The sequence below is a fragment of the Mustela putorius genome, unplaced genomic scaffold (genome assembly GCF_011764305.1).
Source record: "Mustela putorius furo isolate JIRA1106 unplaced genomic scaffold, ASM1176430v1.1 tig00003983_pilon_pilon_pilon, whole genome shotgun sequence".
Classification (NCBI taxonomy): domain Eukaryota; kingdom Metazoa; phylum Chordata; class Mammalia; order Carnivora; family Mustelidae; genus Mustela; species Mustela putorius.
This window is the reverse complement of record NW_025422123.1, coordinates 19,477,843-19,493,941: the sequence shown is the minus strand read 5'-3', so window position 1 is coordinate 19,493,941 and position 16,099 is coordinate 19,477,843. Positions and strand designations below refer to the sequence as shown.

Sequence of the window (16,099 nt, the reverse complement as noted above, 5' to 3'; positions counted from 1 at the left end):
ACGTGATCAAATACCCTTGTTGGGCAAAGTTCATCCAAGGCAAGATGTAAACAAAATTGCTGTGTTAATAAGTGTTGTTAGCCGTGGAGTGACCACTGCACACCGTGCCCACTGTCTTCCCCGGCCGTCCCCCTTCTCAGACTCAACTCCTCAGGGAAGATGTTGATTTTTCGTTGTTAATAACTTGTAATTCTTAAACAGGTAACGTTCCAAGCCTGCAGCATATCGGAGGCCAGATACCTTTATGATCAGTTGGCCACTATCTGTCCAATTGTTGTAAGTAGAAACGACATCTTATTTAAAGACTTCCTTGTAGAGAGAGTGCTTGTGCAACATTCGCTTACTCTGCCATTTAAGTCCAGTTCAGACTTTATTCAGAAATGGACATAAATAGCATGCATTTAGAGCTAATGGACTAAGACTCTCAGCTGTAGAAGTTTACTATTGCTGGCAAGACACCTGTGTTAGTGTCAAGTTTGAGTGTAGCCATTTCCCCTCTCCCATCCTTCACATTAGTGTGACAGAGGGGTGATTTAAATTAATCCCATCCAAGGATTTGAGTCCCTTCTGATGTCTTTCGCTATGAAAATGCAGGCACAAAGGAGTAGAACTCCATAGGGCTCACCTCAACGGATTCCTCTAGACTGGAGATAACTGCATGGTGCTTTTCTCAGCATGTAAGTGACACTTCGAACCTGCAGGTGCTGACTCTTGTTTGTTTTTAGATGGCTTTGAGTGCGGCATCTCCTTTTTACCGAGGCTATGTGTCAGACATCGATTGTCGCTGGGGAGTGATTTCTGCATCTGTGGATGACAGAACTCGGGAGGAGAGAGGACTGGAGGTGGGAGTGATTTTCCTTAATAGTCTTTTTTAAAAGTCAAGCAGGTAAAATGGGGTTATTGTCACTACTTACAATGTTGAAGTCTCCCTTAAATTGTTATCTTGAATGGGCTAGTCACATGTGGGAAGAAATTCATAGGTTTGAACTTGATTTGAGGTCATAGTGTTTGTTTTGGGGTGAGTATATGGGAAACATGATTTGGTTGGACAAGAAGTTTTCATGACTTGCTGAAATCTGTATTTGTTTCATTTTCTTCTGAAACTTAGTGATGATTTTTTTCCCTACATTTTCAAACTAAGTGCTGATGGGCTCTTGTTACCAAAAGGCTTTTTGGCACTACGTGAGTGCTTTGTATATGAGCTTTCTGCTGTTGAATCTGGGGTCGAAGATTATTTTGCCCCATGTAAAGGGTTAGGTATGCCTAATAAGGGGAAGTTGGTGCCTCTTGTTTGCATGTTGAATTGTGACTGTGCACTTCTCCAACCTGGAGTGTGCATCAAGACTACCTATGGAGATCTTTATAATAGACACCCAGGCTCATTTAGATCTAATAAACAAGGATCTCCAGAACTGAGACCTGAACAGGGGTTTTAAATGAGCCCTTTCAAGTGCCTTTGACGTTCCCAGCCAGGCCTGCACCGCTGCTCAGGTCTTGGTGTGAGTGCTCAGGAATTGCTGAACATGTTGCCTGAGCAGAAGAAAACTGTAAAGGAGAAATGGTTTTAATAACTTTTGTGCTAATAGCTTGACTTTCAACCTTGGCATATATTTTGCTAGCTTAGTAAGAATGAAGGCAATCTACTTTAAAAAAAAAAAAGTATACTTAAATCCTATCAGAGAACAGCTACTTCAGTTACTTCCACATTTCATAATTTTCCCTAATAATTTCTTAGGATTAACTTCTTTGCAGGATCTTAAGTTTGGATGGTTATATATAATTATTACATATAAAACATAAAAGCATTTAAATAGAACTATTTGGGGCATTAATTTATTTCCAGAGTGTTTTATATGGCATTCATTCATATTTTTTTCAATTTTAGCCACTGAAGAACAATAACTATAGGATCAGTAAGTCCCGATATGATTCGATAGACAGCTACTTATCTGAGTGTGGGGAGAAATACAATGACATCGACTTGACAATAGATAAAGAAATCTATGAGCAGCTGCTGCAGGAAGGTGAGCAGCCCCTCCTTTTCTCTGTATTGGATTGTGCACCTTTAGTTCTTCAAAGCTATTGAGAACTTTTTGCTGATTTCTGGTCTGGTTTCTATTTTTATTGTGAAGTCTCGTAACTTTTCTTATGAGACTGCTTGTTCCTGAAGTTTCAAGTTCCAAATACTTGTGAGATCTTCTTGACTTACTTGGGAAGTCTGTATCTAAGTCTACACCAGTGCCCCACCAGCAGATAAACCTGTGACACTTCCTCAGGGGCTGTAGGATAAAACCCTGGGTGACATGAGGATACTGAAAAAACCAGCCATTTCCTAAGTTTCTAGATGCCCTGTCTTCAAACTTGCTGAACTATTCTGTCTTCTTACTGGATGTAGACACAGTGGAGCCTGAGGCTTTGACGGGAGTCTGGTGTGACCTCTTTTGACAGGCATTGATCATCTCCTGGCCCAGCATGTCGCTCATCTCTTCATTAGAGACCCACTGACTCTGTTCGAAGAGAAAATACACTTGGATGATGCCAATGAATCTGACCATTTTGAGGTATCTCCTCTTTTAAATGCATTTCACTTCACTAACCAAGATGGAGGCCATTTTCTATACCTGCGAGTGGTTAGTAGTAGGAGAAATCTCTGATGCCTTTCATTGTCTAGTGCAGTAAAGAATTAAGAAATTTTAGAGTGGTTTAAAGTACCCTTATTTTATGATTCTGACTAGTTGTATCTCTGATTCTGCATTTTTTCACTATTTTCTCTTGCTTGCAGAAAGGTGAAAAATTCACATATGCTGCAATAAAAAAAGTAGGATCAGAGATTTCTCTGCTACCAACATATCACCCAACTTTTGTTAAACATTTTTCCTAGCAAGTCACACACCAAGGAAATCATAAATTGTACCTTTTTGTATTTTTAATTAAAGAGTATCTGGGATCAACAGTGCATAATCTTCCCTTTATAAACATCATACCATCTTAATATTTTCCTGGACATGTGGAAAATTGGTTTTCTGCTTTTTTATTATAGAATATTCAGTCTACAAATTGGCAGACAATGAGATTTAAGCCCCCTCCTCCAAACTCAGATATTGGATGGAGAGTAGAATTCCGACCCATGGAGGTAAGATGTGTGTCAGCAAAAAGTGATTCAGTGACGCCCATCCTCTGCCCCTTACCCTTCTAATGCTCTTCTCAGAGGCTCTTCAGATACAGATTATATGTGTGCATGATAAAAGCAGGTCCAAAGCTAAGGATTGATTTCTGAGACTAGACTGTGGAGAGAGGGCTTCCCAGGCCTTCTTGGTGAAGTAGGAGTTGGCTTGGGAATGACATGATCTGAGGAGGGTCCTGTCGGGGAAGAGCTTGTTTGTGTGGTTGGTCTGTAACTTCTCTGGGCTCTTGCTTGTCCAGGTTCAGTTAACAGACTTTGAGAACTCTGCATATGTGGTGTTTGTGGTGCTGCTTACCAGAGTGATCCTTTCATACAAACTGGATTTTCTCATTCCACTATCAAAGGTAAGAATGTGTTTCAGTATAGCAATGGGTTTGGGTATCTGTAGATTATCTGTTGCTTATTTATGTGTAATATTTATTTTAGATCTGACCTGATGGAGAATTTTCACCATTTAGAATAAAATGCTTCTTCTCCACCCTATTCTTTTTCCTCTTAAGCCAAAGCTTATGCTGTAGATTTTAGTACTGCGTTAGTAGAGATTCCTGGAAAACAAAGTGCTAACAGTAGCTTCTTAGCCTGTTTGAAAGAGTTTTAGGGTTGCTTTTGAATAACTACTTTATTTATAGAGGCTTGCAATTCAGGTTGATGGCTTTCAATTCAGGTTCAATCCACATCCTCCCCCAAATGCCGTTTTGGTAACTGTATTAAAAGAAAAGAGGAGAGGCGCAAATGTAACTGCGGGGGATGTGGGAAGGGTCACCTCAGTGGAGCTGAACTGGAGATGTTTCTGGAGAAGGTAGATTGGACTTTCAGAAAAACAACTAATAGTTCATCCGCTCCAGCCCAGTAACAACCAGAAAAGGAACTCTCTGGAAGAGAGAGTTCCCAGAGGAGCTCTGGAATAATTGCAGATTGTGAGGCAGCAACTAACTAACCTGGAGACCTTCGGTTCCGGGCCCAGTGGGTCTCTGGGCATAGCAAGTGGCTGGAAAAGGTTGTTGGGCTGAGTGAGGGGTCTGCTGAGGATTTAGTGTCAAAGAAGGGAGAAATAGAGCAGCCCTGACAGAGCAAGCACAGAAGGAAGAAAAGAAATGCCTAGCTCAGCATCCACCCTTCCTCACTCCCTAATATCTCCCTGAGGGGGATCTCTAGCCTGTACCTGTCCTACCGGCACACCCTGAGGGAAGTCTGGCTGTCAGCCTGTCTCTGCCTGCTCTTAACACCCTGGCCAAAAGTAACCCATAGGAAAAAAAACAATAATAATAACCCATAGGATTCTGTGGACCATTTACCCAGATGGGTATACCTGCTAGTGAGATCAGGCCCTGTAAGGAAGAGTCCCGGGAAGTTCCCCATCTACGCCTTTGTTAACAGATTTGAATAGATGTCTGAAAACCAGCAGAAAGTGGATAACTTTTAATAGCCTTAAGGGCTAGCTGGGCTTACAGAATGCATTCCCCTCGGTGAAATATAGTTAATTCAAGCAACTTGAAAGAACTCCTAAAGAATTTCTAATTAGTGCCCTTGGAAAATATTCTATGCAAAGATCACAAAATAAACAAGCACTATGAACAGGAGAGCATTTGGAGAAGACTTCTTAGGAAAAGCTACACTTTTTTCTTTTTTTTAAGATTTTATTTATTTATTTGACAGAGATCACAAGTAGGCAGAGAGGCAGTTGAAGGGTGGGGGGAGAAGCAGGCTCCCTGCTGAGCAGAGAGCCCGATGCGGGGCTCCATCCCAGGACCCTGGGATCATGACCTGAGCTGAAGGCAGAGGCTTTAACCGCCTGAGCCACCCAGGCGCCCCAAAGCTACACTTTTAAAACTATTTTTACCAGTAGAGCTGATGTTATTATTAAAGATCCAAGTTAATAATTTAGAGACCAAATTGAGATTTATCTCAGCAGGATGAGAAGGAAATGGGAAATCATGGAAAAACTGAAACAGAGAGTTCCTCTGGAAAATTTGATGTTTATAATCAAAAGAGAATGGTCTATATAAAAAATGAGATCTAGTAATCTGAGAAATAGAATTTTTCCAGAGTGAGAGTCCATCAAGAATGAGAGAGAAATACTGAAAGAACCCAGATCTAGGAATTTCTGAATCCTAAAGAGAAAAATCAACCATTTGAATGGGAGAGAAAATTCAGATAGCTCCAAGAGGAAAAAAAATGAATTCTCCTCTCCAACATTAAATACTATGAGCTGGAGAAAAGTCTACAGAATCCTGAGGGGTAAAGAAAACAGAATATCTTCCAAAACTTGAAATTCCAGGTGATCCTATCAAAACGTAATAGATTATGTCAGAACTCTTACCTACTAGGGGGATAGTTGAAGGAGATTTATGGTACAGTATAGAAATAAGAGATTTTGCTTCTAACCTGCTAGGTTAAAGGAGTGGGAAAAGAACAAAGAGAGCCTTTCCAGTGCCACAAAAGGTCGGGGTAGGGCAAGGGAGTGGTATGATGATATAGCCCAGAGAACGTAAAATGGTGAAAATTTAAGATGAAAACAAATTTGAACAGACTAAACTATCCTGTTAAAAAGCTAAAACAGATGATCTAGAAGAGCAACATAATGGTGTAGAAGTTTGCTTCCCTAAAACAAGGACAACTATGGAAAAACAACTGGATAATGACCTTTTGAAGAGATAGCAGAAATGACCAACTGATAACAGAAGTGTGAGAATAAAATATTAAACAGAGAAAGCAGTTTTCTGTATTCTTCCAGAGTAGTAGACCTGTGATTTTTGTTTTGTACCTTAAAGCGTAGCAGGAGCAAATTAAAGGCACTCTAGTGTGGTGGCTCTGACAGGGCTGCATGGTGAGCAGTAAATTCATAAATCACCTGCATTCCTCAAAGGCTTTTTAACCTGAACAAGGTTTTTAGCATCCCAGTGCCTTGGTTTGCATGTGTAGAATTGGGGATAATTGAGCTATTGTAAGAACATGGGGGATTCATGGAGGTAAGTCACTTAAGAGTGCCTTGCCTGTACTCAGTAGCTAACAGGCCATATAACCAAAGGAGGAGAAAGGCTGTTGGGGAATTAAAAGGCACAGTTTATTAGCTGGGTTATATGGTTCTTATCACAAGTCTCCTACCACAGCACATGTTTTTCCAAGTGCCCTGAGGAAGATTTTACAAAAATTAAGGAAAATCTTCCTCACAAGAGTAAACACCATTCAAGATGCATTCTCACTAAAATTCAACAAAAAGATGTTAAAGAGAAATTTAACTTAAGTTGGAAGTTTAAAATTGCTTTCTTCATAGGTTTTAAGTGAACTCAAAACTGTTATGCTGGTAAAGCTAGTCTCTAAAGGGAAAACCATAGCTTTAAGTACTTCAGAGATTTAAAGTAAACCTTAGCTAGCAGTCAAACTGAGAATCTGAAATGCAGTAGTAAAGTATATTTCTAAAGAGAAACTTATAAAAGCAAAAGTTAAAAAAATGATCTTTATAAACTTTTGTCAAGAGTAAGAAAAAAATATTAGAAATGAAAACCTGTCCATAACCATGATGGAATTTTAGGCTGTTATTTGGATATGTTCCTAGAAGTGTCTAGATTATTCAGGAGGTCATGTGTCTTTAAAAAAACAAAACAAAACAAAACCCATAACAATAGAATTTAAGTATGGGAGACAGGCTCAGTAATCAAAAACTTGGCACCATCCATCCTAGTTCAACATGACCCTTTATCTTATAGGGGTTAAGATCTCCTAAGATTTCATTATGGGAAATAAAAGACTAAAAAGTGTAAAAGGTCTCTTTAAGGGTCTTAAAAAGTCACTGGAAAATTATAGAAATTACAATCAAGAGGAGTTTTTTATACATGGAGACAAATGAAAATAAACACACAATGCTCCAAATTGGGAGAGTAAAAAAATAGCTTAGAGAGGGAAATTTGCAGTGATACAAACCTATGACAAGAAATAAAAATTCCAATGAGCCTTATGCCTAAAGGGACTAGAGAAAGGAGAACAAACCCCAAAGTAAGTAGGAGGAAGGTAATTCAGCTCAGAACAGAAATAAGTGAAATAGACACTAAAAAATTTCAGAAAAATCAATGAAACTGAAATATCTTTAGATTTCTCAAATAAAAATGGACACAGGTAAAATCAGAAATGATAGGGAAGTGTAATAGTTGACACCACAGAAAAAGGATTATGAGACTACTAAAGTTGTATGCCAACAAATTGGACAAACAAGAAATGGGTAAATTCTTAAAAATAGAATCTTCCAAAACTGAATCCAGAAGAAATAGAAAATCTGGTGGAGGACACCCAATATTAGTAATGAAGAGGAATTGATGATTCAAAAACTCAAAAGTCCAGACCAGATGGGATTTACAGGTGAATTCTACCAAACATTTAAAGAAGAGTTAATATCGATTTCCCTTATACCTTTGCAAAAAATAAAATAAAATTAAAAAAAAAAAATAGAAGAGGAAAAGGAGCTTTCAAATCCATTCTGAGGCCAGCATTACCTATTACCAAAACCAGATGAAGACTGCATAAGTGAATATCTTTCATGAACATGGATGCAAAATCCTTAACATATATAAGCAAATCATATTCAGCAACATGTTAAAAGGATCATTCCCCATGATCAAGTGAGATTTATTCTGGGGATGTCAGGATGGTTCAGTATTTGTAAGTCTCAGTCAGTGTGCTACACCAGATTAACAGAGTAAAGGATAAAAATCTTTTGAGTGGATGCACACACACACAAAAAGCATTGGCAAAATTCAACATCCGTTCAGGATTACTCCCACCGCAGTGGGTTTAGAGGGAACATACTTCAACTTAATAAAGGTCATATATGAAAAACCCACAGCTAACATCATACTCAATGGTGAAAAACAGAGCTTTTCCTCTAAGATCAGGAACAATACAAGGATATTCACTCTTACCAGGTTTGTTCAACATGGTCCTGAAAGTCATCTTAGTCACAGCAATCAGACAAGAAAAAGAAATAAAAAGCATCCAAATTGGTAAGGAATAAGTAAAACTCATTATTTGCAGATGACATATGATATAGAAAATTCTAAAAACTACACCAAAAAAAAAAAACCCAAAACTATTTGAAGTAATAAATGAATTCGGTAAAGCTGCAGGATATAAAATTGACAGTACTCTTTTGCATTTACATATATATAGTAAAGCAGAAAGAAAACAATATTATATACAATTAAGCCAAACAGAATAAAATACCTAGGAATAAACTTAACCAAGCAGTAAAAACCTCTACTCTGAAAACTATAAAACATGGATGGAAGTAATTGAAAATGAAACTAACAAATGGAAAGATATACCATGCTTTTGGATTGGAAGAATACTGTTAAAATGTCCCCACTACTCAAAGCAACCTGCAGATTCAGCACAATGCCTATCAAAACACCAGTAGTATTTTTCATATAACTAGAACAATCCTAAAATTTGTTGGGAACAACAACCACCACCTCCCCCAAGTAGCCAAAGCAATCTTGAGAAAGAACAAAGCTGGAGGTATTACAATCCCAGATTTCAAGATCTAGTACAAAGCTATTGTAATTAAAACAGTAAGGTACTGACTCAGAAATAGACACATAGGTCTATATGGAACAGAATAGCCCCAAAATAAACCTACTCTTAATGTGGTCAGCTTGGGACAAAGGAGGCAAGAATATACAATGGGGAAAAGTCTTTTCAATAAATGGTGCTGGGAAAACTGGACAGCTACATGCAAAAAAATGAGACTGATAATTTAGTAATTCTACTACTGGATAATTACCCAGAGAAAATGAAAAAATTAATTCAAAAATATCTACACTTCTGTTATATTTATTGCAGCATTATTTACAATAGCCAAGACATAGGAAGCAATCCAATAGTCCCATCAATACATGAGAAAAATAGTTGTGGTTCTATATATAATGGAATAGTACTCAGCCATAAAAAAGAATGAGATCTTGCTATTTGTGACAGTATGGATGGACCTAAAGAGTATTATTCTAAGTCTGAGAAAGACAAATTCCTTGGGATTCCTTCTATGTAGAATCTATAAAAATCAAAATAAAAAACAGAATTAGACCCTTAAATACAGAGAACAAACTGATGGTTGCAGGGAATGGGGGGATGGGGAAGTGAGCAAAACAGGGAAGGGCAACAGATTGTATAGGCTGCCAGGTATCAATGACTAAGTCCCAGGGAGGAAAGAGAAAGCATAAAGGGAATATAGTCAGTGGTACTGCAGTAGCATATGGTGACAGATGGGGGCTACATTTGTTGCAAGCACAGCATAATGGATACAGTTGTTGAATCACTGTTTTGTACATGGGAAACTAACATAACATTGTGTGTCAACAAAGCTTCGATATAAAGTAAAAATACAGATAGGTGGGACCCACCATCACAGGCTCTGATTTAACTGGTCTGCCTGGGCATACCACATGATCCAGCAGTCTTACTGCTGAGTATGTATTTTTTCCTTTTCTTTTTTAAGTAGGCTCCCTGGCCACCATAGAGCCCAGTGTGGGGCTTGAACTCCTCACAACCTTGAGATCAAGAGCTGAGCCAAGATCCAGAGTCGGATGCTTAACCATCTGAGCCACCCAGGTGCTCCTGGGTATATATTTTTTAAACAGGTTTTTTGGGCTCATTTATAGTTGATGTGCTTGAACTACCTGATGGACCCTCTGTTCTTGGAGAGCTAAGCTCATTCCATATCTGACAACCTGTCCACTCTTCTCTGCTCACCACAGTGAGGCAGCAAATCCCCAGTGGCAGGGAGGGCACAGCACTGAAGCAGAAGTTCTCTCTCGGTTCTCCGCTTTTGGTCACCCTGGCATCTTGGATGAGTCCCTGTGCTGTGTGGGGAGAACCGACCCCTTGCCCTCCACGGATTTCTTAGTAGGCTCAGTCACAAAGGTGCTTTGGCTTGCAGGCAGCCTGTACGAATAAAAGTTTTTGTTGTTTTTTTTATAGTAAACTTAGAATCCCCCTGTTATTAAAAAAGCACATGCTGACCTGTGGTTGGAGGACACGGGCCCCACATAAGTCAAAAGTCTGTTCTTCCAACAGAAAGCGTTGAAGGGGAAAGTAGAATTCTTATGGGGGGAGTCTTAATTGCAGAAGCAAGGGAGGTACCCCAACTTCTATGGTGGATCGAGAATGTTCTGACATAGCCATGATTATTTTTCTCCCTTAGGTTGACGAAAACATGAAAGTTGCACAGAAACGAGACGCTGTCTTGCGGGGAATGTTTTATTTCAGGAAAGATATTTGCAAAGGTATTACATTCTCTTAGATTCCTAGGGGTCACTTACTTGAGGCTCCAGCAGGCTGCTCAAGCACCTGTGTCCTGTCCTCCGGCAGGTGGCAACACCATGGTGGACGGCTACGGCAAGGCCCAGCACAGCACGGAGCAGGCGCTTGAGGAGTACGCCCTGATGAGCATAGACACCATCATCAATGGGAAGGTAGGGGCCCTGCTCTGCTCACCTCGCCGCCTGTGCCCATGGCCGGAGCACTAATGATGTGTCCTGCTTCTCACAGGAAGGTGTGTTTCCCGGGCTGATCCCGATTCTGAACTCTTACCTTGAAAACATGGAAGTGGATGTGGACACCAGATGCAGTATTCTGAACTACCTAAAGCTAATTAAGAAGAGAGCATCTGGTATGGCATCCTTTACTTCTCTTTCTTGTTTTAAGTCTTAACATAGGCAGAACCTTACAGTCTTACAATCTTAGTTTCTTGAGTAGTAGTCTACTCGAGTACACTGTTTTATCAGTGCATTCTTTCTCACATTTGATGTCCCTGCAGTACGATATACCTTATAATCATTGACTGATTAGTGGTTCTTTTTCTCTTACTGGTTCATAAAGCAGTGATGCATCTTTAAATAGCATCTTAGGGGTGCCTGGATGGCTCAATGGGTTGACACCTCTGCCTTCAGCTCTGGCCATGATCTTCGGGTGCTGGGATCAAGCCCCGCCTTGGGCTCTCTGCTCCGCGGGGAGCTGCCTCTCTGCCTACTTGTGATCTCTCTATCAAATAAATTTTTAAAAGTCTTTTTAAAAAAATAAATAGCATTTTAGACAATGAACTACACTGCCTGTTAGTCATTTAGGGGCAGCTGTGTTTGTGGTACATTATCACAGGCTCTTTCTTTAGGTCTAAGTAACTCTAGGTTCCAGGAGCAACGGCTAGGACTTCTGGTTCTTCAGCCTGCTTCCATCCAATAAGCACCCCAGAACTCCTCTTTTTTGGTTCGTTTTGAGATCACATGATGGTGCCTAGCCAAGGTCTGGCACAATGGAGTGGTCAGCTGTAAGAGTAATGGCATCAGTGTTTCCCTTGAGGTTTTCATGAACCTTCTGGAGTCACAAAAGAACACCTCCAAACGGTGTGTCTGCCGGTTCCTCTTTTCCTTCACTCTACTTACTATTCCTTGTTTTCTCCACCTCTTTGATGGAAGATGGTTCTGGGAACTTTAGACCCTATAGTTCTGGACTCAGGTGCAGCTCTTCAGCCAAACGGGAGGACCCAGGCTCTAGTACGCAAGTTAGCTCCCAGTGTTGAATTTCTTCCCCGTTTTGTTGAAGGATAACTGACCCACATCACAGTACAAGTGTAAGGCCTACAGCGTGGTGGGTTTTTTGATTTACATATATTGTGAAGCGATGACCACAGTCGGCTCAGTTATATAGACAGAAGAGAAAAACTTCTCCTTGTGGGGCCTACTCTCTGGCCAACTTCCGTGTAACACTTCAGTGTTAGCTGTAGTCCTTGCATACATGACCTCTTCAGTGGCTCCCCATATCTGAAGAGCCCACAGAATTTGGTCTTCATCCCTGTGTGGGTAACATCGAACCTTGGATGTGAAGTTCTAGTTGCCTGCCTGCAACCTAAACTTCTTCCCCAGGAGGAATTCTTCCGACACCCTGGAAAACATTTTCCCCAGCCTCTGCCATGTGGGTATACCAGGAGACCCTACTGATTTTTCTTCAGGATTGTATTTGTGCTGGTCACTAAATGTCACCTTACTTTAAAACAAAACAAACTTCTGTTAACTTATGTTGTCTTAATTCTCCCCCAACCCCAGGAGAACTAATGACAGTTGCCAGGTGGATGAGAGAGTTTATTGCAAACCATCCTGACTACAAGCAAGACAGTGTCATAACTGACGAAATGAACTACAGCCTTATTTTAAAGTGTAACCAGATTGCAAATGAATTATGTGAATGCCCAGAGTTACTTGGACCAGCATTTAGGAAAGTAAAATATAGTGGAAGTAAAACTGACTCTTCCACCTAGACCTTCTGCAGAGGGAGAAAAACATTACTATTTTACTGAAGAACTAACGGCAGTACTCCTCAGCCCCTTTGTGTGGGATGAAGACCAAATTCTAGAATGGCACTGTCTGGGGCCAGTCGGCCAGAGATGGATTTAGAGGCTTTCCTTCGGTAGATAAATCTAGAGTTTATACAGTGTACATGTACATAGTAAAGTATTTTTATGATTAACAATGTATTTTAATAACATTGTAAAGTTATTGTGAACTGGCTTGTACATTTTTCAGTTCTTACTCTGGAAGACCTACTGTCCAAGCACTTTTGTAGATGTAATGTACTCACTGTACTCTACCTGCATTCCAGAGCTCAAGATGTTTACTGTAAATTCTGGGTTTTTTTTAAGACTTTACCTGGGACCTGATTCACTGAAACCTATCCCTTTACTTTAAAGAAGTTGGTCATGTTAATTTTCTTCGAGTCCTTCTCAGTGTTGTGTACTCTAAAATCACTATTGAATCCATTGAAATGCTTCAAGGGTAACCTTGGGTTTCTGGCATCTTGTCTCTGTTTCTTTTGTAATTGGAATAGCTAACAGCTTGGTCATCCTGCCTCAAGTTTTTCCCTCTAAATAAAATGCATTGAACTGTAAGCTGTTATTAAAGGTATTTCTTTGTTTAAATTTGCTGATTTAGGCATTAAGTTTAAAGAGAAGGCTGTAGGAAGAAAGACTATTGAGTTCACCTGTAGTGATTAGTGGGGTGATTTGTACAAACCAAAAGTAATGGCAGAAATAGCACCAGCCCTTCTCCTGTGGCCCCTGTTCGTTCTGATCGCTGCTATATATATAATTTTCAAATCAAATGCAGTTGCTTAAGTCTTTGTTTTGTTATTTTCTCTCGTTTCCTGTAAACATACTGACATTCTCCTAAAGACCATTCTAGATTTTACCTGGGGAGTATTCCATATAATGCTTACCTTCTCTGTGAAAACCATGAATGAATCATGATGTGCACTAAGTTCTGTGAATCAGGACCCTACATGTTTAATTGTAAATTAAGTTTACATAATTGTTAGTGCTTTCTGTTAAAGGGTTTTTTTTCCCCAATTAGTTAGGTCCTAACTGCTTCTGAAATAACTATGTATAGTAGATTATGCAAACTTTTACAGGCATAAATATTTAAACTGTAATGCTAATTTTAACAAACTGCGATAAAGCTGCTTCAGCTAAGCCTGTTTGTGTATAAATACTAGGCTTTGTGCGATGTTTCATACATGTATTTTGGAAGATTAAAGAATGCCTGTTTTTCATTTGCAGTTTGCTTGTGTAAATCAAGTTGTAAAAAGGCAGATGAACTAAAATGTTTGTGGTATGAGGAAATAAAAGAATGGAATTAGCATTCTGACAGCTCTTGGATGTGTGAGTTCCACAGCTAAATGGAGGGTGAAGGGGATTGTTGTAGTTAGCCCAGATCCTCCTTGATATTTTTTTTGAGAGCACAAGGAGGGGGAAGTGGGAAAGGGAGAAGCAGGCTCCCCGCTGAGCAGGGAGCCGACACAGGACTCAATCCCAGGACCGTGGGATCATGAGCCAAGCAGATGCCTAACCCACTAAGCCACCCAGGCACCCCCAATAACATTTCTTCATTGCAATCCTCAGATATTTTTAGAAAGAAGCCTGGTCTCCAAACAGGTGGCTCATCTTCCTTAGGAGCTGTTCACCCCACTGGGGAGGGAAGAAACCTGCTTGGATGGATGAAAGGAACCCTGGCAGGGAATGTTTCTTGGACTCTAGACTGCTGCTATGCTGAGTCGGTGGGTGCAGGGGCGGTGCTGTGTGCACTCTAAGCTCGAGAGAATCAGCAAGCCCAGCCAAGAGCTCTTGCCAACCCATGTCTTTGGATCAACATCCCTCTCCTCCTTGCCCAGCCCCTTGTAACGTAAGGTAAGGGTCAGTCCACTTTTCTCAGCTCAGACTTCTTCTTTATCTGAAAGATCTTAGAGCAGGACTTGTCAAACTAATCTGCTTCGAGATCTGCTAGGATCTTAGTGAAGAACACATTCTGGTTCAGGGGGCCTGGCCTTGGGGTCTGCATTCTCCACTTCTAGGAAGCTCCCAGGAGATGCGGAGGCTGCTACTCTGCGGGCCACTTTGAGTAATGAGGACTTAAATCACACTCTGTACCTGTTAGAGCCAAGGCAATTTATGTCTCAATGACACTTCAGTTCTAATGTCTTGTAGCCAGGTCCTCCTCTGCCTGAAAACCAGACCATTGCCTTTCCTGAGCTTTACCACTTGAGCACAACAGAGAATTCAGGGTTTTAGGAACAGAACTGTGAGCACTGAGAAGAGCAAAAAGGGTCTTCTCCCTGGTGGAAACAGTTGCAGCTGAACCCAGACTCTCAGACACTCACTTAAAATAAAACCGACTGTTACTTAACCCAAAGGTTAATTTATTACCTGTCAGGTGTCCTGGATGAGGAAGAGGTCAGCTTCTGGTCCCAGAATGCCTCTGCCCCTGCTGTCTGGCTCAGCTCTGAGGCTGTGTGAGCCTTTCTGTTCAAAATGGAGAAAGCCTTGCCTTGACCACTTCTTTCTAAACCACCACCTATGCAAACACGAGCCACGAAATGTGTAGAAATCCAGGATGTGGTGTGGGCTTAGGTAAGGGGCCCTTTCAAAGCTATAAATAGCCTGCTTAATTGCAAGGTTTTTTATAGGTGCTGCTGTGATAAGCTTTTCATTTATTTTAAGACTTCCTTGAGTATAAGCTGTTTGAGTACTACCAGCTGCTCTCTTCCATTATGATTTTATATAAATGTTTAACACTCCTTGTAAACATTACTGAACCTACAGGCCAAGAGATACTTGGAAAAGCGTGAATTAAAGGGGGAGCTGATGAGGTCTGAGTTGGAAAGGCAGAGACGTGGGAAGGCAGCGTTGGCTGGGAGAAATACACCCTTTGGACTATTCATGTTTTTGTTGTAAGTGGAAGCTGAAACTAGCTGGATAATGCCTAAAGCTCCATCCACTCTTAATGTTCTATAATACGAAACATTATAAAACTGAGTGTGGAAGATGGATTATGAAAGGGCAATGATGTATCCAGCTCTGTTCTGATTGCAAACTATATGACAAAGCTGTGGTTATCCAAACGGTATGGTATTGGCATAAAAACAGATTAATGGAACAGACTAGCCCAGGAATATCCTCATATATGGTTACTTTATGACCAAAGAGCCAAGAATACACAATGAGGAAAGGACAGTCTCTTCAGTAAATGGTACTGGGAATAATGGACAGCCACATAGAAAAGTGGGAAACTAGACTACTATTTTGTGCTAGATACAACAAGTAACTCGAATCAAAGACGAGACAGTTTCTGGTCAAAGACAGCATGGTGATGGAAGACCCTGCACTCACCTACTCCAGGAGCACACCAAATCAACACTTCTTCAGAGAGCATTACCTCCCTAGAGACCTGGGGGCTCACTGAGCAGCGGCACCACAAAAGCTAGGGAGGCCCCATGGAGAACAACAAGAGTGACGGAGACAGAGTAATAAAGGAACCCCACCCCTGCTGCTGCAAACTGCGGTGGGAACGGACAGTACTGAGGGACCGGGTCGTCTTCCCTAGGGAA

At 40.6% G+C, this 16,099-nt stretch overlaps 1 protein-coding gene across 2 annotated transcripts in view; it reads left to right on the top strand.

The window, feature by feature from the left end:
* The window catches only part of GCLC (glutamate-cysteine ligase catalytic subunit), a 46,885-nt gene extending 33,028 nt beyond the window's left edge, over window positions 1-13,857 (top strand). For both annotated transcript variants that reach the window (XM_004771855.3, XM_045071022.1), the window contains exons 7-16: window positions 202-276; window positions 726-842; window positions 1,886-2,024; window positions 2,449-2,561; window positions 3,041-3,133; window positions 3,424-3,528; window positions 10,374-10,455; window positions 10,541-10,644; window positions 10,721-10,841; window positions 12,271-13,857. In XM_004771855.3, coding sequence (XP_004771912.1) covers window positions 202-276; window positions 726-842; window positions 1,886-2,024; window positions 2,449-2,561; window positions 3,041-3,133; window positions 3,424-3,528; window positions 10,374-10,455; window positions 10,541-10,644; window positions 10,721-10,841; window positions 12,271-12,482 — 1,161 coding nt within the window. In that variant the 3' untranslated portion in view covers window positions 12,483-13,857. The remainder of the gene's footprint in view (window positions 1-201; window positions 277-725; window positions 843-1,885; window positions 2,025-2,448; window positions 2,562-3,040; window positions 3,134-3,423; window positions 3,529-10,373; window positions 10,456-10,540; window positions 10,645-10,720; window positions 10,842-12,270) is intronic.
* Window positions 13,858-16,099: the final 2,242 nt, after the last annotated feature.